This window comes from Nilaparvata lugens, chromosome Y (genome assembly GCF_014356525.2).
Source record: "Nilaparvata lugens isolate BPH chromosome Y, ASM1435652v1, whole genome shotgun sequence".
Lineage (NCBI taxonomy): Eukaryota > Metazoa > Arthropoda > Insecta > Hemiptera > Delphacidae > Nilaparvata > Nilaparvata lugens.
The window spans coordinates 5,925,913-5,950,285 of NC_052519.1; the positions used below are offsets into that span (position 1 = coordinate 5,925,913).

Sequence of the window (24,373 nt, forward strand, 5' to 3'; positions counted from 1 at the left end):
GGTAACCGTGCTTCACAAGGGTCTATTTTAAAACTGCAAAATGAAAACTTGATGTAATAAAAAATCGAAATTTGAAATAGGCTTATAACCATCCTCGGTTAATGAAGATTCTATATGCAAAATTTCAAATAATCAGTTGAGTATATTTCAGACGTGATGATGCGTCAAACATAATTCCCTATTCCTTACGTGTATAGCCAGTTCTTTCATTTATTTAGTATAGAAAACTGAAGATACATAATACTTGGAAACCTCACAAATCATATTGATTTTTCCAATACATCATTAATTTTATTTTAATTAGGATCCTCCTCAATTTGAGTCAGGCAGCCTTTTGTTTTCCCAATTCCAAACAAATACCTAAAATACTCATTTCACTGGGAATTCGTGTCTGATAGTACATTATAACTGAAGAATATTAATTATTTCTTATTTTTTATTGTGATCTATTCATGTTTTTCTTATGAAATTCAATTATAGGCCTACATCATGAAGACTATGTCCAATTCATTTGTACTGGTGGCAAAATTTTACATTAAAAATAATTATTTGATAAAATCCAAGTTCAATAGTAATGAAAACAATTCCTTCAAAAAATAATTGATAATAATACGTTTCGAGGGAAAAAATTAGGAACAAAAAATGGGAAGCTTTGGGGACTCGAACCGAGGAAGCAGGCCTTTTACCGCTGCGCTACATAGACGTTCGTAAATGATAGTCTCATAACCTGCTCATAAAAATACACACTTTGGGCTATGGAACTTCATGTAGCCTACGGTAGCAAAGATGAATTTGAACATTAATTCTGAAAATCTAGAAGGAAAATTGAATTTGGCTTCCAGGTGCACGAGATTGATATTTTTAGAATCTATGTTCAAAATTTGGAGATCTAAATCATTCCCGTTCTTCCGGTATGCAATCCACAAGTTGACATGTTTTGATGTGAACAATGAACAAACGAACACATGAACAAACACAACCCTACTCTCTCTTATTATATAGATAAGCAGTTTTGGGTGAATGCCTGTTGTTTTTACCTGCATTGTATCCCAGTCAGCAGTAAGGCTTGATTCAAGGCTTGAATAAGAAGCAGCCTTCACTTGTCAATCAAGGCTGAAGTTGAATCCAGCTGAAAACGGTCTTGCTTGACATTCAACTCGAAGTCCCCTTGAATTTCCATACTAGAATCGAAAGCAGCATACCCTTGTTTTTCAAGGCTAACAAACTTGTTTGGAATCGAAATTGAATATGGCATGCTATGTATTCGTTCGAGTTTAGCTTTTATTGCATGGGTCAAACAAGTCTTGACTCTGCCTTGAATACCCCTTGTCAGTTAAAGCCGATTTGAATTGATCTTGAATATTGCTTGCTATGCATTCCCTTGAATTTTGTTTCTATTGTGAGTGTCGAACAATCCTGGAGTAGCCTATTTTACATTGTCTATTTCTCATTGTCACATCCAAAATCTCCTCTAATACAGGGGAGAGGAGATCAACCTGTAGTGTTCATCCCACAGCACAAAAAGTTAAAAAACGTTTAATAAATGTTTAAAATGTAAAATTCGATAAATGTTATGAAAACAACGTTTAATAAACATTAGAAAAGTTTACTAAAATAAATGTTTACTCACTCTATAAACGTTTAATAAACGTCTAGAATGTATATTGCTGATAAACGTTATAAAAACAACGTTTGATAAACGTTAGAAATGTTTACTAAAATAAACGTTAGAAAAGTTGGTAGGCTACTACCTAAGTGAAAATGTTAAAAGTGAGAATCAAACATCTTTTTCAGAAGGTGTCTCCTCCTCCCTCACCAGTGTAACTTATCCCTGAAAATGTCTCAATTTAGGCTTTCTGACCAATAATTCCTAAGTGGAATTGAATTCCAACCCCTTCTCTATCTTCTTCAAAAATTGTCTCCAACTCACCTTTTATCGAGATAAAGGAAATGTTTTACACAAATAAATTATTGAAAGAATAAGACTTTGATATTGTCAATATCACTTTTATTTATTCGAAAATTATTTATAATTCAGAACCAGGTTTCATGGTAAAACCTACCACATCTTCAGCTGAACTAATAAGTTTGTTGTTATTGGAGGAACAGGAATTCAATTTTAGGTTATGTGTTGGGATTGTATAGGGAAGGAGAATGAAATTTGTTAGTGGGAATGGATGAATTAACGATGAAATTAAACTATGTTAATATTTGAAGAATGGAAAATTACATTTTAAATGGAAATCTAGACATCTTAAAAAAAATATATATATATACATCAAATTTGTTGGTAGCTTACTGGTGATTGTATGATCATTTATGGTTTTGAAATTCTGTCTCAATTCTAAAGGTTATAATAATATTATAAAATTATAAAAACAAAGGATATTATTATGAAAACAATTCATAATAATTGTGATTAGTCTAATCTAAAACACAATAAGATAATCAGTCTTATCTAAATTTTTTTTTCCTCAATGTTACCTTTAGGTTGGTACTGGTCATGGCACCAACTTGAATATAACTTAATTTGAGAAATTTATCAAACTAGAATATTAAATTTCACTTAACCTTATAAGGTGCTTAATATAGTAGGGGAGAGGGGAGAGAACTTAATAAGAAATTTGATAAAGGGGTGGGGGATCTTAGTAATTGAATTATTCTGTTCAACTTTCAGGTTAATTATTATTGCTAGTGGGAGATCATGGCCTGAAATTGAGATCCCTCTAGGGTTCAAAAGTTGAGTAATACTAGATATTGGAGCTGAGTATGAACATGATATTACCCACTGCCCACTTGTTATGTTAGGTTATATTGGCCAGATCTTGTAATGGAAATTGAATTGGAATGTTATCAAATAGACATATTGTTTTATACTTAAAACTATGAGTTTGTGAGCAAGTAGTATGATAATATTTCAGTTGAGATTTATATAGATACTCAAGTCAATTCTTATCAAAAATCTGAGATTCTAATAATGTATATGAACAATTAATTTAAAATTAGGAACTAATGTAATTGGTCTACCTGAACTAAGTGATATACCCTAAAAGTAGAAGAACAATATAATTGAGCTTATGTGGATTGTTTCATAGACTATGACTAGAATAAACAACTATAATAAGTTCTCAAGATAATGGTGATAACTGTTATTGATTTGTGAAGTTATCTACTTGTTATATATCATTAATCAATTGCTTATCCTACAATTTGCTTGGATTTTGAAAAAAAGAGAGAAAGGTGATCCCTCTTGGTTCAAAAGTTAAGTAATACTAAATATTGGAGCTAAGTATGAAAATGATATTACCCACTGTCCACTTGTTATGTTAGGTTATATTGGCCAGATCTTGTAATGGGAACTGAATTGGAATGTTATCAAATAGGCAATAATTTTTCATACTTAAAACTATGAGTAGTTGTGAGCAAGCAGTATGATAATATTCTAGTTGAGATTTACATAGATACTCAAGTCAAATTCTTATCTAAAATCTGAATTATAATAATGGATATGTACAAATTAATTTAAAATAAGGAACTAATATAATTGGGTCTACCTGAACTAATTGATATACCCTAAAATTAAAACAATATAATTGAGCTTATATGGATTGTTTCATAGACTATGGACTAGAATAACACTATAATAAGTTCTCAAGTTAATGGTCATAGCTGTTATTGATTTGTGGAAGTTATCTACTTGTTATATATCATTGATAATTTGCTTATCCTACAATTTGCTTGGATTTTGAAAAAAAAGAGAAAGGTGATCCCTCTTGGGTTCAAAAGTTGAGTAATACTAGATATTGGAGCTAAGTATGAAATAATATTACCCATGTCCACTTGTTATGTTAGGTTATATTGGCCAGATCTTGTAATGGAAATTGAATTGGAATGTTATCAAATAGACAATAATTGTTTATACTTAAAACTATGAGTAGTTGCAAGTAGTATGATAATATTTTAGTTGAGATTTATATAGATACTCAAGTCAAATTCTTATCAAAAATCTGAGATTCTAATAATGTATATGAACAAATTAATTAAAATTAGGAACTAATGTAATTGGGTCTACCTGAACTAAGTGATATACCCTAAAAGTAGAAGAACAATATAATTGAGCTCATGTGGATTGTTTCATAGACTATGAACTAGAATATAACAACTATAATAAGTTCACAAGTTAATGGTGATGACTGGTATTGATTCGTTCAAGTTATCTACTTGTTATATATCAATTTGCTTATCCTACAATTAAAATATTCTACTTGTTCATTCAAGCTTGTGGATTCTGTGTCTGTTTTTAATTTGAAGATTTCAATGGCTTCAAGTACATTGAGGAGTTTGCTTTTTTGGCCTGTGTGCAATATTTGGATGTTATTGTTGGGGTTGAAATTGTGTCCAGAGTTTATAAGGTGTTCTGCAAATTTGGAAGTATCTAGTTTTTTTGTTTTTGAAGGCTGATATGTGTTCTTGTATTCTAGTTTTGAACTTTCTCCCTGTTTGTCCAATATAGCTAGCATTGCAGTCTCCACAATCAGTCTATGGACTCCACTTTTGTTTTCTATTCTGATGGGTCTTTGGAATTGAAAATGCAGTTGAGTAGTGATGAGGTCTTGTAGGCTACATTCAAACCTTTCTTTTTAATAAGTTTACCTATTTTGTCTGATACTTGGCCTATGTAGGGAATGGTAATCCAAGTATTGTTTTCATCTTTAGTGAGTGAGACTGTTGATTTCATTGTGTAATGCATTTTCCTCTTCTTAAGAAGTTTGATGATGGTTAATGATACTCAACTATTGGCTGCTCATCTTGATAAAAATACTGAAATCAGTGAAGACAGACTTTTAAGCAACAAGTGTGCTGATATTTTAGTAAGATACCTGAACTCAAAAAAGACTACCCCACAAAAGGAAATGAATGTACTCAAAACATTGAAATACAAAGTACAAAACAATGACCTAATAGTAACCATCAGACAAAGGAAATTCCACAGTCATCCTCAACAACAAGATTACACAGACAAAGTTGAACATTTTATTAGAGAGAACAAATTCAAACCAATTGACAAAGATCCACAGAGAAATTCAATCAGGAAGTGAAAAAATCTTTAACCAATACTAAGACATTATTCACTTCATGGGAAAAGAGAAATTGATATCAATGAATGCTTCAACCCCAAGACTTTTTGGGCTACCAAAACTCCACAAAGCAGGTATACCAATCAGACCTGTAGTTTCATACATAAACTCTCCTTCTCATAAACTTGCTCACAAAATCAATAGCATATTCAGGAACAGCACATCATTTCAACCCAGATTCGGAATCAAAAACTCAGTAGAACTGGTGGAAAAACTATCAAAGATACCAGCCCCTACCACACACAACTGGTGTCTTTTGACATAAAGAACCTCTTCACCAGTATACCAGCAACAGAAAGTGTTCACCTAGCTACAAGAATCCTCCACACAACTTCCATGGACAACAACAAAATACAGGAATTGAATCAGCTTCTTCAAATTCAACAACAGGATGTTCCAACAAGAAGGAGGTCTAGCAATGGGATCATCATTGTCTCCACTGTTGGCTGAAATCTTTATGGACACCTGGAGCATAGATATGTGAAGAACCTCTGTTTAAGGACAATATCAAGTACTGGTTCAGGTATGTAGATGACATCATTTGCCTCTGGGGAGGAACCAACAGACAACTGGACTCCTTCCACAATATCATAAACAAAATCCACAAAACATCATATTCACAATGGAAATAGAATCAGATCACCAAATTAATTTCCTAGACTTGACCATTTCACATGAGAAAAATACACATGATTCAAGATTTTCAGAAAACCCACAAACACAGACACTCTCATTCCATCCCTCATGTCACCCATTCAATCATAAAATGGCAGCTTTCCATTCCATGATAGACAGACTCATTAAAATACCACAAGACCACAAGATTATAACAAAGAACTGAATACTATTTTTGAATTGGGAAAAACAACAATATAGCAGGAGAACCATCATCAAACTTCTTAAGAAGAGGAAAATGCATTACACAATGAATCAACAGTCTCACTCACTAAAGATGAAAACAATACTTGGATTACCATTCCCTACATAGGCCAAGTATCAGACAAAATAGGTAAACTTATTAAAAAGAAAGGTTTGAATGTAGCCTACAAGACCTCATCACTACTCAACTGCATTTTCAATTCCAAAGACTCCATCAGAATAGAAAACAAAAGTGGAGTCTATAGACTAAATTGTGGAGACTGCAATGCTAGCTATATTGGACAACAGGGAGAAAGTTCAAAACTAGGATACAAGAACACATATCAGCCTTCAAAAACAAAAAACTAGATACTTCCAAATTTGCAGAACACCCTCATAAACTCTGGACACAATTTCAACCCCAACAATAACATCCAAATATTGCACACAGGCCAAAAAGCAACTCTCAATGTACTTGAAGCCATTGAAATCTTCAAATTAAAAACAGACACAGAATCCACAAGCTTGAATGAACAAGTAGAATATTTCAATTGTAGGATAAGCAAATTGATATATAACAAGTAGATAACTTGAATGAATCAATACCAGTCATCACCATTAACTTGTGAACTTATTATAGTTGTTATATTCTAGTTCATAGTCTATGAAACAATCCACATGAGCTCAATTATATTGTTCTTCTACTTTTAGGGTATATCACTTAGTTCAGGTAGACCCAATTACATTAGTTCCTTATTTTAAATTAATTTGTTCATATACATTATTAGAATCTCAGATTTTTGATAAGAATTGACTTGAGTATCTATATAAATCTCAACTAAAATATTATCATACTACTTGCTCACAACTACTCATAGTTTTAAGTATAAACAATTATTGTCTATTGATACATTCCAATTCAATTTCCCTTACAAGATCTGGCCAATATAACCTAAACTAACACTCACTTCTGTGGGTCACGGGGTAAAGTATGCAATCTGCAGTACAGCAAATCATACTCTGTCTCAGTGTGTTTTCTGCCTCTATGCCCCCCCCCCCGTACAAAACCTTACTGGGAGGGGTAAGGTGGAAAAATCAATAGCTATTATATTTCAAATAGCACCTATTAGATGTACAACAATATTGTGTCTGTGAAAATCAATACAAAACCTTACTGGGAGGGGTAAGGTGAAAAAATCAATAGCTATTATATTTCAAATAGCACCTATTAGATGTACAACAATATTGTGTCTGTGAAAATCAATACTTGGACACTGAGCGCTGTAATAGATGACAACTGTTACTACTTCTTAAATATTTAATTTCAATAGCCTATTTCATATTATTATGTCTGTGAAATCAATACTTGGAGTGCGCGTGCGCACACACACACACGCTCCCCTGTGCCAGGGGAAGTGGGAAAAAAGATTTGGTGGTTAGCCTAAAATCTTCTATAGTAGTAGTTTGAGGATAGAGAAGAAAATTGAGGGAAAATGAGGCGGGGTGCGTGCGCACCCCTGCGCTTATGGCGGGAACAGAAATGGAGGGAACTCCTCCTTATTTGAGGTTAGGAAAGATGGAGGGAAATTTAAAAATATTTAATTACAATAGCCTATTTTCATATTATGTCTGTCTGTCTGTGAAAATCAATACTTGGAGCGCGCGCGCGCACGCGCAGCTGGAACAAAAATGGAGGGAACTTCTTTATTTGAGGTTAGGAAAAATGGCGGGAAGAAAATGGAGGGAAATTTGTTTGAGGTTAGGAAAGATGGCGGGAAATTTAGGCGGGAAAAGGTCAGATGACATCACTGAACAGCTGCAAGGTCAAGTGACGTCACTGGTCAGCTGTGATGGAGGGGCGGGGGGGAGGGGGAGGGGGGGAAAACAGCTGATTTGAATCGCATCTTCCCCTTTTTCTCCTACTGCCATGACCAGTACCAACCTAAAGGTAACATTGAGGAAAAAAAAATTAGATAAGACTGATTATCTTATTGTGTTTTAGATTAGACTAATCACAATTATTATGAATTGTTTTCATAATAATATCCTTTGTTTTTATAATTTTATAATATTATTATAACCTTTAGAATTGAGACAGAATTTCAAAACCATAAATGATTATACAATCACCAGTAAGCTACCAACCAAATTTGATGTATATATATATTTTTTAAGATGTCTAGATTTCCATTTAAAATGTAATTTTCCATTCTTCAAATATTAACATAGTTTAATTTCATCATTAATTCATCCATTCCCACTAACAAATTTCATTCTCCTTCCCCTATACAATCCCAACATATAACCTAAAATTGAATTTCCTGTTCCTCCAATAACAACAAACTTATTAGTTCAGCTGAAGATGTGGTAGGTTTTACCATGAAACCTGGTTCTGAATTATAAATTAATTTTCGAAGAATAAAAGTGATATTGACAATATCAAAGTCTTATTCTTTCAATTATGGAAAAATATCACAACATCTCATACCATACAATCAAATCACAAATAAATTAAGACTAAAATTTTTTTGAGTTTTCCAAAAAGTCTCACTTTAAGCTTTTTGTTGATCAATTCGGGTGCAGAATTGCAATTCAAATACTTTTTGTCTTTTGCGAAAATCGTCTACAATGCACTGTTAACGATATAATTGACATTTCGCGCTAAATCCAGAGGGACTGAATAAATTTGCGAGATGTTCAAGTTTCCCAAAAAAGTCAAAAAATTGTATTTCTAATCAATAGTTCGGATGCAGAATTGAATTTCAAACACTCTTTGTCTTTTGCGAAAATCGTCTACAAGTCACTGTTGATGATATAATAGACCTTTCGCGCTAATTTTAATCCATAGGGACTTAGAAAAAATTTGACCGATTTCTAAGTTTCCCAAAAATGTTCAAAAAAGCAGTCTTTTATTACTTATTCGGCTACAGAAGTAGATTTCCAGCACTTCTTATCCATGCAAAAATCCCGTCAGACGGGCCGTTGACAGGCTACTAACGTTTAAAATTTTAAATAATTGGTAATTGATGATGGAAAATTTTGAAAAAAATCCTTAACGATTCAGTTTATGTTATAAACATTGTCCTAGAATTTCAAATGTTTCCATCCAAAATTGAGAAAGTTATATCATTTTTTCAAATTAGATTCCAGTTTGTGCTGAAAATGTCACAAGGAACACACCAAGCCTATGGAATAATTTTCAAGTTCTAAATTCAAATAATAATAAACTACTATTTTATTGATTCCAACATTATTTCAGTGGAAGCACAAATGTCCCCCATGAAGAAATCATCAATCTGCCCCAGAAATATAGACTGTTTTAATGTTAACAATAAAGATTGTCTATATCAATAACTTTGAAGTTCCCGGGGTGATGCATGCTTTTGCACTTGAGCGGCAGCCATTAAAAAGATTTCCTGTTTTCTTTCAGTTTGAACGTGAAGCCTCAAGATCTCGAGATTAGGTACATTTCAAGAAGATTATCTTTCTTATTCTATCAAAAAGGATGATAATAGAAGGCTTCTCCTTTTATTTGTTTCTATTATCTTCTTTAGAAATATTACAAATATTATGATTTGAATGGTAATAAACTGGCTATTTTATTTGATAATCATTTCTTGTCTTATCAGTAGTAGAATATTGATACAGCTCAGTTCAAATTCCAATATCTCTCAAGCCTTCCTTGCTGTATAGTTTGTATATTCATTGTCTGTCTTGAATTTTCCAGTGAATTACAGCAGGCCTATGATGACTGTATAACACAGCGGCTCACTTTGGATATGGCAATAACCAGGTAATGTTTCACATAATATTATAAAAGTGTCAAAAAGAATAATTCCAGATCTTAATACTAAAAAATTGCGAACATAGGCCTATAACCATCCTTGGGAAATTAAGAAACTTTATGAAAAATTTCAAGTTAATCAGTTGTCTAGTTCAGATGTCATGATGTATCTATTATTGTGTATTTCCTATCCAGTTGGCCTACATATATATAGGATAAGCCAATAATTCTTTCCTTTATAGTATTATCATAGCCACCTTTAATACTGAGGTAATTAGAGGTGGCTATGGTATCATAGATAGATAGACACAACATATGAGTAGAAGATAAAGATAGAAAATAAACCGTTGAACACACAGTTTTATCGATGACTACTCAAGCAAAGTATTACAAAAAACTTGAAGGACTGAAAACTTGAAGGACTGAAGGACTTAAAGAACGTTGAAAACTTGAAGGACTGAAAATTTGGAGTACTTAAAACCAGAAAAATTTTGAACTTGACAAACTGAAAACTTGACATACTGGGATCTTGAAGAACTAAAAATAGGCCTTTAACTATCCTCAGTTTTCCAAGAATCTTCATACAAAATTTTATTCCAAATCAATAAGTTTAGTAGTTCAGACAGTCATATGCTCAGTCAGTTTTCGAGTATGGAATTAGGGTGTGGGGTGGTGCATTCATAAAAAAATGAATTTTATTCAAAAGGGTATTCTCAAGGCAGCCTTGGAAGTGCACAGACGATACTCTAGTCACCAACTTTTTCTGGAATCTGGAGTTATGACAGTCTGACAGCTATATATTAGAATTCTCATTAAATATGTCAGCAATCATAATTATACAATGCATCAAACTAATTATATTTTCAGATCTGCAAAGAGATATATTGTTCCTCGAACTGACTTAACTATATGCAGAAGACAATTCAACTACACAGTAAATAAACTAATAAATATTATCCCTGAACATTTTATAAGAATGAAACCCTCAAAAGCACTTGGAACGAAAATTGAAAACTGGATCAAGACCGAAAATGTTGTAGTCAAAATATATTTTTAATTCTAGGCATTTATCAATTCTTTATTTTCAAGTTTCATGCTATTATTCCCCCCTTTACTAACTGAAAGTTGTCTCTCAGACTGAATTCAATTTATATAATGTTATCCTGTCTTCTTCTGCTTCAATCGTCCAATTGGTTGGCAGCTTTCCATCTTTGTCTGTCCAGAGCCAGCTGTTTTAGTTGGGTATAGCTCTGGACCCCAAGATCCCGGAATATCTGCTTCAAATATTGTAGCCGGGGTCTTCCACGAGCCCGTTGTCCACTGATTGCACCTTCCAGTATTGTTAGCGTGAATTCGCTGTGTCTTATAATATGTCCTATCCAAGAATGCCGTCTGTCCCTAAGAGATTTCAATAGAGTTTTTTGTGTCTCTTCAGCCCTTTGAAATACTTCTTCATTTGTTATTCTATCGGTCCATTTTATTTTCAGCATTTGCCTCCAACACCATACTTCAAATGCATTGATTGCCTTTTCTTCCGCCTTACCGATAGTCTATGTCTCTGAGCCATATAGTGCAATACTCCTATATGATATAGTTATCCTGTACTGTATTTCAAATTGTTGATGTATCAAAATGGATATTTGTTTAAGGAATTATATTTCATCTATGTTTATGCTATGAACTACTCCACTATCGTGTTTTTTTTTGAAAGTGAATTCTAATTTTTTGTTGAAGTATTTGCTAAATTTTTGTTTCATACAGAGTTACTTATTTTTCTATTTGTCTTAAATTGGAGTGCTTAGACTACTGGATGCTCGTTGCTAGCGCACAAACTTTGTTTTGCTGGCAACGCCAATATTATATATTAGATTATTATTTAGTTTCAAAACTGTTATTAGCTTATTATTATTTAGCTTATGTGATTTTGTTAGTAAATTTATAATGTATGAAACTGAATTTTGATGACAACAAGGATAGGAAACCAACTCTTTTCTTTATAATAGATTGATTATTATTTATTTTAGAATTCTTCCCTCATTTGTATTATAGACTAGCAGGTAACCTGTGCTCAGCAAGGGTCAAGTTGAGACAAACTGAAAACTTGAAGAGCTTAAAATAGGCCTAATATAACCATCCTTGAAAATTAAGAAACAATATATGCAAAATTTAAAGTTAATCAGTCCAGTAGTTCAGACGTGTTGATGCGTCATACTTGAATTTCCTATCCCGTACGTGTATAATTAATAAGTTCTTTCCTTCATTATAGTGAGAATTATCGATGATGAATTATGAGTTCTAGAGGGCTACGTAACAAATATGAAGGTAGGAAATTAATAAATGGTTTGATAAATATAAAAAATAATACATGCATGGGGAAACTTCTAAAAATATCCGAGGAATATTTATTTAGCAACATAGAATGTGTAAAACAATTACGGAAAAACATATATATGGATATGTATGGTAACATAAGGAAACGTACCTATATAGATACTTAGCAATTCATTGCAGTCAATCATGTTAAGTTCTTCAGTTAATTGACCGAGCGAAGTGAGGTCTAAGATTCAAGTCGACGGTTTGGCATTTCTCTTAATGTTTAAATGTTTGAATGTTTGTATGTTTGAATGTTTGTATGTTTGAATGTTTAAATGTTTAAATGTTTAAATGTTTAAATGTTTGAATGTTTAAATGTTTAAATGTTTAAATGTTTAAATGTTTAAATGTTTAAATGTTTAAATGTTTAATTTTAAATGTTTAAATGTTTAAATGTTAAATGTTTAAATGTTTAAATGTTGAATGTTTAAATGTTTAAATGTTTAAATGTTTAAAGTTTAAATGTTTAAATGTTTAAATGTTTAAATTTTAATGTTTAAATGTTTAAATGTTTAAATGTTTAAATGTTTAAATGTTTAATGTTAAATGTTTAAATGTTTAAAGTTTAAATGTTAAATGTTTAAATGTTTAAATGTTTAAATGTTTAAATGTTTAAATGTTTAAATGTTAAATGTTTAAATGTTTAAATGTTGAATGTTTAAATGTTTAAATGTTTAAATGTTTAAAGTTTAAATGTTTAAATGTTTAAATGTTTAAATGTTTAAATGTTTAAATGTTAAATGTTTAAATGTTAAATGTTTAAATGTTTAAATGTTTAAATGTTTAAATGTTTAAATGTTTAAATGTTTAAATGTTTAAATGTTTAAATGTTTAAATGTTTAAATGTTTAAATGTTTAAATGTTTAAATGTTTAAATGTTTAATGTTTAAATGTTTAAATGTTTAAATGTTTAAATGTTTAAATGTTTAAATGTTTAAATGTTTAAATGTTTAAATGTTTAAATGTTTAAATGTTTAATGTTTAAATGTTAAATGTTTAAATGTTTAAATGTTTAAATGTTTAAATGTTTAAATGTTTAAATGTTTAAATGTTAAATGTTTAAATGTTTAAATGTTTAAATGTTTAAATGTTTAAATGTTTAAATGTTTAAATGTTAAATGTTTAAATGTTTAAATGTTTAAATGTTTAAATGTTTAATGTTTAATGTTTAAATGTTTAAATGTTTAAATGTTTAAATGTTTAAATGTTTAAATGTTAAATGTTTAATGTTAAATGTTTAATGTTTAAATGTTTGAATGTTTGAATGTTTAAATGTTTGAATGTTTGAATGTTTAAATGTTTAAATGTTTAAATGTTTAAATGTTAAATGTTTAAATGTTTAAATGTTTAAATGTTTAAATGTTTAAATGTTTAAATGTTTAATGTTTAATGTTTAAATGTTTAAATGTTTAAATGTTTAAATGTTTAAATGTTTAAATGTTAAATGTTTAAATGTTTAAATGTTTAAATGTTTAAATGTTTAAATGTTTAAATGTTTAAATGTTTAAATGTTTAAATGTTTAAATGTTTAATGTTTAAAGTTTAAATGTTTAAATGTTTAAATGTTTAAATGTTTAATGTTAAATGTTTAAATGTTTAAATGTTTAAATGTTTAAATGTTTAAATGTTTAAATGTTTAAATGTTTGAATGTTTAAATGTTTAAATGTTTAAATGTTTAAATGTTTAAATGTTTAAATGTTTAAATGTTTAAATGTTTAAATGTTTAATGTTTAAATGTTTAAATGTTTAAATGTTTAAATGTTTAAATGTTTAAATGTTTAAATGTTTAAATGTTTAAATGTTTAATGTTTAAATGTTTAATGTTTAAATGTTTAAATGTTTAAATGTTTAAATGTTTAAATGTTTAAATGTTTAAATGTTTAAATGTTTAATGTTTAATGTTTAAATGTTTAAATGTTTAAATGTTTAAATGTTTAAATGTTTAAATGTTTAAATGTTTAAAATGTTTCAATGTTTAAATGTTTAAATGTTTAAATGTTTAAATGTTTAAATGTTTAAATGTTCAAATGTTTAAATGTTTAAATGTTTAAATGTTTAAATGTTAAATGTTTAAATGTTTAAATGTTTAAATGTTTAAATGTTTGAATATATAAAGTTTAAATGTTTAAATGTTGAATGTTTAAATGTTTAAATGTTTAAATGTTTAAATGTTTAAATGTTTAAATGTTTAAATGTTTAAATTTTAAATGTTTAAATGTTTAAATGTTTAAATGTTTAAATGTTTAAATTAATGTTTGAATGTTTATATGTTGCGCATTTACGGCAAAACGCAGTAATAGATTTTCATGAAATTTGACAGGTATGTTCCTTTTTTAATTGCGCGACGACGTATATAATAATAATAATAATTTATTTGCCAAAAACAAATTTACATTATAAAACTTACTATAATTTAAATTATACAATACAATTCGAATAAATAAATATTACTTGTTGGCACAGCCGGCAAGGAAAACCTGAGCGCCTGCTGCGAGTTCAAAAGCTAAAAATGAACTATTACATTCGTGGAGACAAATACAGAATAAAAAATATAATAAGAATTTCGGTTTTAAGACAGAGTACAATTGATGAATTTTCTGTGATTTTACTTTATTGTGGTTGTTATACATATATATTTGGTTATTAGAATTTATACTTTAGGTAATGAGAAGTAAATGTGCTGTTTAGTCCAATACAAGGTTTTTTGAAATTTTGCATTCCAAGAATAATATAAAAGGAAAAAGGAGCCTCCTTCATACGCCAATATTAGAGTAAAAATCAGACTATAGAATTATTCATCATAAATCAGCTGACAAGTGATTACACAGATGTGTGGAGAAGCCAGTCTATTTACTGTATTTCCATAAGGTCTATAGTTTCAATCAGGTACTTGTGGATGAGAATACTGCGTGAGGTCTTTTTACAACAGCGCGACTGCCGGAAGGTTGAAACAACACCAAAACCAGCTCTGTAACTTGTTTAATAAGATTTATATGAATTTTCAAAGTTGTAAAGTCCTTTATTTTGAATTACCCGGTATTATTACATAATCTTGTCATTCATTTATAATAATAATAATAAAAATAATAAATCACTACTAATTTTCAAAATCAGTTTAAGATACTGCAATGTTATAACTATGGAGAAACTATCATCTCAAATTGTTTCCATAAATTATTATTAGTGGCTTTGACAATATCGAATCGTTTTCATCCAATTCCAATAATATCTTTCACATATTACTGAGAATACCCAGTCATTCATTTATAATCATTCATAATCTTTCCTCCACTTGTGCTGCATTTACACCAAAGTTATAAAAAATGTTTATTTTTCCATCCTTATAGATTCTATTAGATTGAACGGAACTTGACCATCACATATACATATGCACATCATGCGTATCTCAAGTGATGTTCAATCTAATAGAATGTGTAAGGATGGAAAAATAAACATTTTGTTGATAACTTTGGTGTAAATGCAACTTTTAGGCTATTCGTGGTTTATACAAATACCTACTATAGATTATCCTGATATCATGATTGTATAATATTTATGTGTGGTAAAATTACCGTACCATCACTTGACTGTTTAAAGGTGCGTAGCCTACAGACTTCTGCGCCACGAGCACGCGCATTCCACTTTCATCACCTGATGCTATGCTTACCATAGTGAGGTCCACGTTATAATGGCAGTGTTTGAATATTGCTATCCTTGTCTATCATTCAACAAAGCAAATAGCGCTCTCTTTCTCGCTTTGCTCTGTTGCCAGATCGACTTTTAACAATGTAGAATTAATAATTAATCAACAAAATATTTCATCTTGATTATAAAAATTCATTATGAAAAATATAATTTCTTTCTTAGTAAATTACTAGTAGTTCTGTGAACAGTAGACCTCACGCAGTATTCTCATCCACAAGTACCTGATTGAAACTATAGACCTTATGGAAATACAGCAATAGACTGGCTTCTCCACACATCTGTGTAGTCACTTGTCAGCTGATTTATGATGAATAATATTATACATTGGTGCATGCAATTTATATTGTGGTTCTGATTTTTTAATATATTATTAGAGTACATAAGAGAAGTCCAGAACCAATTTCTTCATGCAAAATTTCCTTGTGCTAGATACAGAGTGGCCCAAAAACCTCATATTTTCAGCTCATTTTCCAGTTTTCAGCTATTTCTGCCAAATCTCATGATCGGACAGAAAAATTTGCTCTTGCCTTTTTTCTAGAATATGAAATTCTGAATAAAATGAGATTATTAGGGAACTCTCTATCTTCAATGAATAATGAGTTATGATTTTTCAAAAATGAGTGAAATTTGAAGAAAAAATCAATTTTGATGAATTTTGGTTTTTGATCAACAATATCTTCTGATTGTTACCATTTAGATGTATAATTCAAAATCCCTCTGGGCGTATTTTTGCGCTCTACAATCTGAGATCATTTAGAGAGCTCTATCTCATATAGATTTCCAGGTACACCTGACAACAATGCTCCTTGTATTGTGAAAAACACTTAATTTTCAGCTTCAACTACCATCACCAACTACATTGTACTCACATTGATATTTCGCATAATGACATAGGTTCATGAGATTTATGTTCTATTGTACTATTTCGTAGTGGAGAGGCGCACTTAAGGACACCTCAAGGTGTACCTGGAAATCTATATGAGATAGAGCGCTCTACCTGATCTCAGATTGTAGAGCACAAATTTACGCCCAGAAGGATTTTGAATTATACATCTAAATGGTAACAATCGGAAGATATTGTTGATCAAAATCTAAAATTCATCAGAAATTGATTTTCTCTTCAAATTTCACTCATTTTTGAAAAATCATAAATCAGTAGCCTACTTATTGGAAATAGAGAGTTCCGAATGATCTCATTTTATTAAGATTTTCATATACTAGAAAAAAGGGGAGCAATTTTTCTGTCCGATCATGAGATATGGCAGAAATAACTCAAAACTGGAAAATGAGCTGAAAATACGAGATGTTTGGGCCACCCTGTATGTAGCACAAGGAAATTTTGCAAGAAGAAATTGGTTCTGGACTTCTCTTATGTACCCTAATATATTAAAAAATCTGAACTACAATATAAATTGCAAGCACACCCCTTTTTTATGTCTATATTGACTGGACTATTAGGGATACTTGTTTGGTTATTAACATATCCCATAGTACCAATTTTTTAAAAACTTTTCAACCCCATCAGACTATACGGTAAACGTTTTCACACAGATATCTCGCCGACACAAGACAGGATAGAATTTACTCTGATGAACAGTATCAAAGGACGCTGTGGTTTATAACTGCGCCAAGTCTATGTTCACAGAAAGTCTACTAATAATAAATTATGAAGAAACAATGTCTAACCTTGAGAATATGGAGGCCCGATTTGCATGGTGATGGCATGCTAGCACACCATCTTGTTCTCGCGAGAAAAACTGAGAGTAGAACTGGGCATCACTGTTGGCAACTCTGAGCAGAAGGAGCAGATCTCTTGCTTGTGTCTCCTCACTTGCTTCCACCTGCAATCAATTTATTTATTTCCATTTATAATTTTCTATTTATTCAATTTAGTTATTTAATTCAACACATAAAAATACAATGAGAGAAAACAGTTTACAATGAATATAACCATAAAAAATCAAGGCATAAGAAGAAATCCTATGGTATGGATTGTTTAGTCCAAATTTCTAGCCGATTTTTCTTAACTCAAGCCGATTTCTGTTGATTACTGTCTGTTTTAGCCGATTTGTGCGGTTACGAATGGCACAGTATGAGAGACTACCTAACCAGCGTCATATAGCTTCACGCACAGCAACTACTACGACTTTCGGATTGGGCATTAGCAGACTGAGGCTTAACCCTTAATTACTAGGCTCGGTGAAAAATCACCCAGGGCTTGAGAAATTTCGATGCTCTAGGTTGGCAACGATGCCTACAGATATAAATATAGTTCTTTGTTTGTGTCCCTGTGCTAGTTCTACTGTATTGTGACTCCCTGGGTGATTTATCACCCAGCCTAGTAATAGTGTGAGTTTTTCAAATATTGAATGAATTTGTCATTATTTTTTTAGGAAATTGACTATTATCATAGCCACCTCTAATACAAGGCCGTGGTCTACGATATTGCAACGTCGCAGTGTAGGCCTAGAATCTAATACATGATTCATAGAAAAAGATTTAAAAAAATACCAGCTGATCTTTTTCACCAATCATTTATTAGATTCTAGGCCTACACTGCGACGTTGCAATATCGTGGGCCGCGGTAATTAAGGCTTAATCCTGTGTTTGGGGGGTATCCGTCCCCAGAAGGACCCGCACCATCCTTGCTCAACTGAGATCGGGCTACTCTGTGATTGTGAACAGTTACATGTCCAGAATCACTGATGGTGTGCATGATTCATGTCCCGACCCCACAGCACAGAGCATCTTTTCAGCTGCCCCTCGTAGCCGACACTACTGACAGCCGCCAGCCCCTGTGGGGTGGCCCGCTTCCTGGGCCTTGAGCCGGAGGAGGAGTGAAACAACAGGGTTCCCCAAGCTGCTACAATGAAATTTAGAACATGTTGATCCCTGGACCAATTAAGCGGCCCATAGACGAACAACTTGGTTGGCAACCCAGTTGCTAAAGTGCTAAAAAGCATTTTTAGGTTTCATTTCACAGTAAACGAAAACTAGGTTTGAAAGGCAGTTGGGTTATTGAGTGGCAGTTATCTAGTAGGATGATTTTAAAATGGTTCTGTAATATAATTGTTTAATGGTTTAGAATCTACTGTTGCTCAAATCCAGGTTACTTCATTAAATCAAGCCTTTTCACTTATCACAGTAATAGTAAACCAGGGAGCAGAATCTCAAAACACAATATAATTTTATGTATGCTGAGTAACAATTATTAAGTTTTGACTAAAATAAAATGAGAACTTTTATTGAGCTTAAACAATTTGTTGGAGGAATTTTTATTTGAAGTAGCCTACCTATTTCTTCAACTTCTTAAGTGAAGGCTAATCGTTCTTGTTCTTCTTTTAATGTTGTTCAGGTTAAAAGGTTAATCGTTCTTGTTCTTCTATTAAATGTTGTTCTCCTATAAAAACATTAAAATTTTGTGTAAACAATAAATCTGTGATGTAACACTTTTTCATAAGCCTGTTATTATGAAGCATAGACCTGTTAAAAAATGGAATATATGCTCTCAACTTAAATGGAGGATTATACATAAGCCTTCTTTATTCATAATCAGGTTATATTATATAAAAGCCTTATTTATTCACAACCAGGTTCGTCACATAGTTACTATAGTTCAATAAAAGATATCGCTCATTTTCTGTGAATGTCGAGTGTAAACGCTACAGCAGCAGAGCTGATCGGGAAATGAAGTTGACAAAAGCAGTTTGACCGTCTGTGAGAAACAGTGGCCAACCAAGTTGGCAACTAGGTTGCCAACCAAGTTGTTCGTCTATGGGCCGTTTTAAAGCAGCAGGCAATGAAAGTGACCAGTACAGTCACAGTGACAATTTATTCCGATGAGCCGTGCTGAGTGAGAACAGTCTAATCAGTATTCTCCAAAACCAGGATATAGTTGGCTTCATCAAATCACGGAGAATCAGCCGTAATTATTGGTGTAGAAGTAGAATACATGTATAGTGAGGCCCAAGCTATAATGGCAGTATTTGATTACCGTAACATTTGTGTTGCTATCCTTGTATACAGAATGGCCCATAAGTCAGTTGACAAATATGCATCTAATCAAATAATACACAACAGAATGCAATACATGTATTATTAATTGAAGTTGGAATGATGTATTTGATGTAATCTAACCCAATATGTGAAGAATATTCTTGTTTTTAGATCCTCAAGATATAAGATTGTTGTAAACTGATTGGTTTGGTTTGTAACAACAGCTGACCTGAAAAATTGCAAGCGTCAACTGACTTCTAGGCCACCTGTATATCATTCGACAAAACAGATAGAGCTATCTGCTTAGTCCAATGACAAACAAGGATTATCAAATAATCATAGTACAAAATATAACATTTTCAATATTACCACTTTACTTTAAAAAGAGCTCAACAGATTTTGTCCATTTTTCATGCGTTTTGTATGTAATTAAGGATTATTTTTTTAAAGGTTACGTTTGTCTATTATAGACTTATTTTACATATTTCTCTTCGAAATTAAATTTTCTACAAGTTTTTTTTGAGAAAATATTTTGTGTATATTGTACATTTAACATAGTAAATCTGCTTCAAACCTTAAAGGAACAACAAGTTCCTTCACATCAAAAGAAGAAAAAAAAGTCCAATTAACATAGGTCTGAAAATACTTAGTTACCAAGTTATACAGGATGAAAGATTTCGTCTGAATTTCAGTTCCCCTGCTGAAACGAAGCTCTATGGGTATTTGTTGGCTGTTAATTAAGATGTAAAATTTAGCGTAAAATTTAGTGTAAAATGAACTGAAAAATTGAATAAAAGCGTTCTCAGACCTGTAGCTACAGTAATTTTCAAGATGTTTGACGAAATACGCGATTTGCGTTTGAGAACGCTTTTATTCAATTATTCAGTTCATTTTACATAAAGTACGCTAAATTGTACATCTTAATTAACAGCCAACAAATACCCGTAGGGCTTCGTTTCGGCAGGGGAACTGAAATTCAGACGAAATCTTTCACCCTGTATAACTTGGTAACCAAGCATTTTCGGACCTATGTTAATTGGACCTATGTTAATTTCAGAACACGCTGTATAGTGAGGTCGACGTTATAATGGCAGTGGAGAAAGATAGGAAAACAGCATAACCGATGGTGCACCTGTTTTCAATAGACAACACTATAAAACCTGATACTTTCAGGCTGATTCCTGAATTGAATAGGTGCCACTGTCTTGAATAGATGATAACTGATACTGGTATATCTGATTTAATATAAACTGTCCATTCTAATAGATTATATTTCTAAATAGCTAAAAACGATCTGGTAACGTAGCAGAGCTAGAAAAGGATAGCGCTATCTGCTTTGTCCAATGATAGACCAGAATAGTAACACCAATGTCAATCAAATACTGCCATTATAACGTGAGCATCACTATGGTGATTATGAAATTCAATTGTTTTTTCTTTTAGTATGTTACCATTACAATGAAAAATAAAACCAGCTATTAATTAAAGATACGTGATTATGGTATGCCATGTACCACTCACCTAGATATTGAGGATTAGTTGATGTAATGAAACGCTGAAACTGTCTCATCAGTTGCGCAATGAAGTTCTGTTTGGATAGGGTGAGACACTTCTCATCAGAGTCCTGACACAACCAACCCAAGTCTTTGTATGCAATAAACACAGTCAGACAATTTCGCTGAGAATAGCGCTGGGGCGCCATTTTCTTCATCAGGACAGCTGTAAATAATAAATGAAGAAATAAGTAAATTGTTTTTCCATCAGAGGTTAACATAATATAGCCTATGACATATTTTTTTTTTAAATTTGATACCAAAGATGACAATAAATTCTTGAGAAAGCTTCAACAAATTTGAGAATATAATTTCCAATAGGCCTACTATGTTGACGGTATAAATTAATATTGAGAAAGATTTGATTTGATTGTCTAATAACAACATCAGTTAACATATATCTCTCTCACTCTCTATCTCTTTCTTTCTAGGATTGTGTGGCAGTGAGGACCTACAGTCCAAACTCCACCCTTAATAAACGCAAATATTTAATTACAGGATTATTATACAACTTGCTGTCATCATAAGAATGTAATAGAATCATTTACTGTAGCTTGAAAATAATTTGTAAATCAATACATACTATGTTACTAGTAAAAATTGATGGATAAAGTCTACCGTATCTATTTATTTCACTCACACTTTCTCACTCACTCACTCTCTCTCTCTCTTTCTCTCTCTGGTAGAGTGTTAGAATATTTTGAATATTATTTCTAAAGAATGGACATTGATATGTCCAAAGCTCCGCCAATTTATGTAGATGCATAACAATAAATCCAAATTGCTTTTCTCATATCATAAACAGTTCAGTAATTATTTTCTTAGTTTATTACGTAAATTAATCTATAATTTTGCTGTATTGTAAGTGTAAGCTCTTGTATATAGCCTAAGTCTGTAAGCCAGTAACCTAAGTATATTACTTATTGTAGGCTAATCTAAATAAATAAATAAAATACTCAATCAATCACTCTCTCTCTCTCTCTCTCTCTCTCTCCCTACTTCCATGCATCTTATTGCAGCTCAACAGCTCCAATTTATCATAATAATTGAATTAGTTATTATAAATGAAGATTTGGAAAATAAAATTAGTTTTTGATTATAAAATGTCAAATTTCAATATCAATATTTATAAACGATCTACAGCTGGCAGTTGGTGCAACTGCGTAACAGTCACATATAAGAGACCTGGAACTAAAATTTTCATCATTGTGTTTCTCACAGCCATCTCGCTCGCTCTCGAATCCGCTGCTATTGTTTGTCTTTGTTGTTAGATCTTAGTTCTTAGTTTGGTGTTTTAGTAGTTTAGCTGTAGTTTAAGTGTAGTTTTAGTTATAAGTAATTTAGTTATAATTATTTTAGTTTATAATTATGAATTAATTTCAAGTTTTTGTCAAGTTGTCGAAGGCTCACCAAGTTCAGTTTAAAAATGCACAATATTTTTATAACTTACTCATATTATACATTGCATGCCCATTTCGCCAGTACTTTCCACTTATAAGGAACCTTATATTTTTTCCCCATTCAGCTCACAGTTAAAATCAGTGAGTTTTACCTATAGGCCTATCATAATTTATCAATAATAAAATGGAATTGAATTTTTTACTATTGATTTATCATAATCAATTCTAATAGGCTACATTGGTAACATATTCTATAATAAAAGCTCTTTTTTAACAGTTTATAATTTCACACATTAGAAATTTGTTCAGTTCAAGGTCAATAAGTATATAAACTATCTATCTTATTTTCATACTTTACAGGTTTTGTGTTTCATAATTACTAGGCCTATTACAATTACCTAACACTTCATAATTCAATTATTTTATTAGTTTGGTTTAATAATAACAGTGACTGACATTCATCGTGCAATTGACTTTTGAAAGTAGGGTTTTTAATTTCTACTATTCTCTTCTACTAGCTCTGAGTTTCAAGATACCTAGCTTCAACCCATACCCTACAATCCAACAATAATTATTAAAAAAGAGTTGAATCTTTTGATCCACCACTAATATTACTAATACTTTGAAACCATGTTTTATAATAATAGCTCTTAATTTATCAAAACTTTTATAACTTAATTCAGTTTAAGATTTGTGATTAATCCCAAATAAATTATTCATATTTTGGTTCCAATCATTTAGAAATAATCTTTCAATCTTTTGTTATTTGTTTGCTTCAAATGTCACAGATACTGACAATTTAACTTATCTCATTGAATTTAAATTTGAAATACTCTCATCGGTAGACAACTTGAAATCAATTATTTGAGTTTTATCTTAAAACTTTCTCAAAGCATATAATGGATACCTAATTTTAATCACACAATATAAATATTTTAATTATCTACTGTACACAATATAACTCAAATTACTCAAGAAATCCATTCAATCTATTAATAGGCGTTATTTATGTTGATATTGTAAAAAGCAGAGTAAGTATCTTACCTCTCATGGAAAGAATAGTTGATTCTCAAATACCGGTAGCGTTGCTTACGAAACTACAAGGCTAGAACCATCAGGTGATCAGCTGTTCAAAAGCGTACACTTCAACCCGTGTTTACATTGAAAACCCTATGTTGAATGGAATTTTTCGTGAATAAACGTTAATAATTCAACTGATATCACTTTTTTGAAATAATGACTTGTTATTTTATTTTTCCAATTCAAATTTTAACCTACATCATAAATTTCAAGGGTAGTAATCATTGAATTATATTAATATTTTTAGTTATTGGTTAACCAATTTGTAGGTTACATGTTTCAAGATAGCTTATTCAAATTCAAACTTACTTCTTTTACAAAAGTATTAAGTTTAGCCGAGTCATGGTTTATAAATAAGAATTATCATGTTATTGATCAACAATAAATTATAAAAACATTGTTGATAATCTAAATTAGTTTCTTTTTAAACGAATTTAAGTACGATGTATTTACGGGTGCGCTCAACTCTATTCTGGAGTTTAAGA

The 24,373-nt window shown here is 31.1% G+C and overlaps 1 protein-coding gene across 1 annotated transcript in view; it reads right to left on the minus strand.

Moving 5' to 3' along the window:
• The window catches only part of LOC120355115, a 201,009-nt gene extending 177,123 nt beyond the window's left edge, over positions 1-23,886 (minus strand). Inside the window, exons 1-4 of the mRNA XM_039443435.1 lie at positions 23,853-23,886; positions 21,377-21,574; positions 19,153-19,259; positions 17,546-17,700 (exon numbers count right to left, since the gene is read on the minus strand). Coding sequence (XP_039299369.1) covers positions 17,546-17,584 — 39 coding nt within the window. The 5' untranslated portion in view covers positions 17,585-17,700; positions 19,153-19,259; positions 21,377-21,574; positions 23,853-23,886. The remainder of the gene's footprint in view (positions 1-17,545; positions 17,701-19,152; positions 19,260-21,376; positions 21,575-23,852) is intronic.
• Between the last annotated feature and the right edge of the window lie 487 nt (positions 23,887-24,373).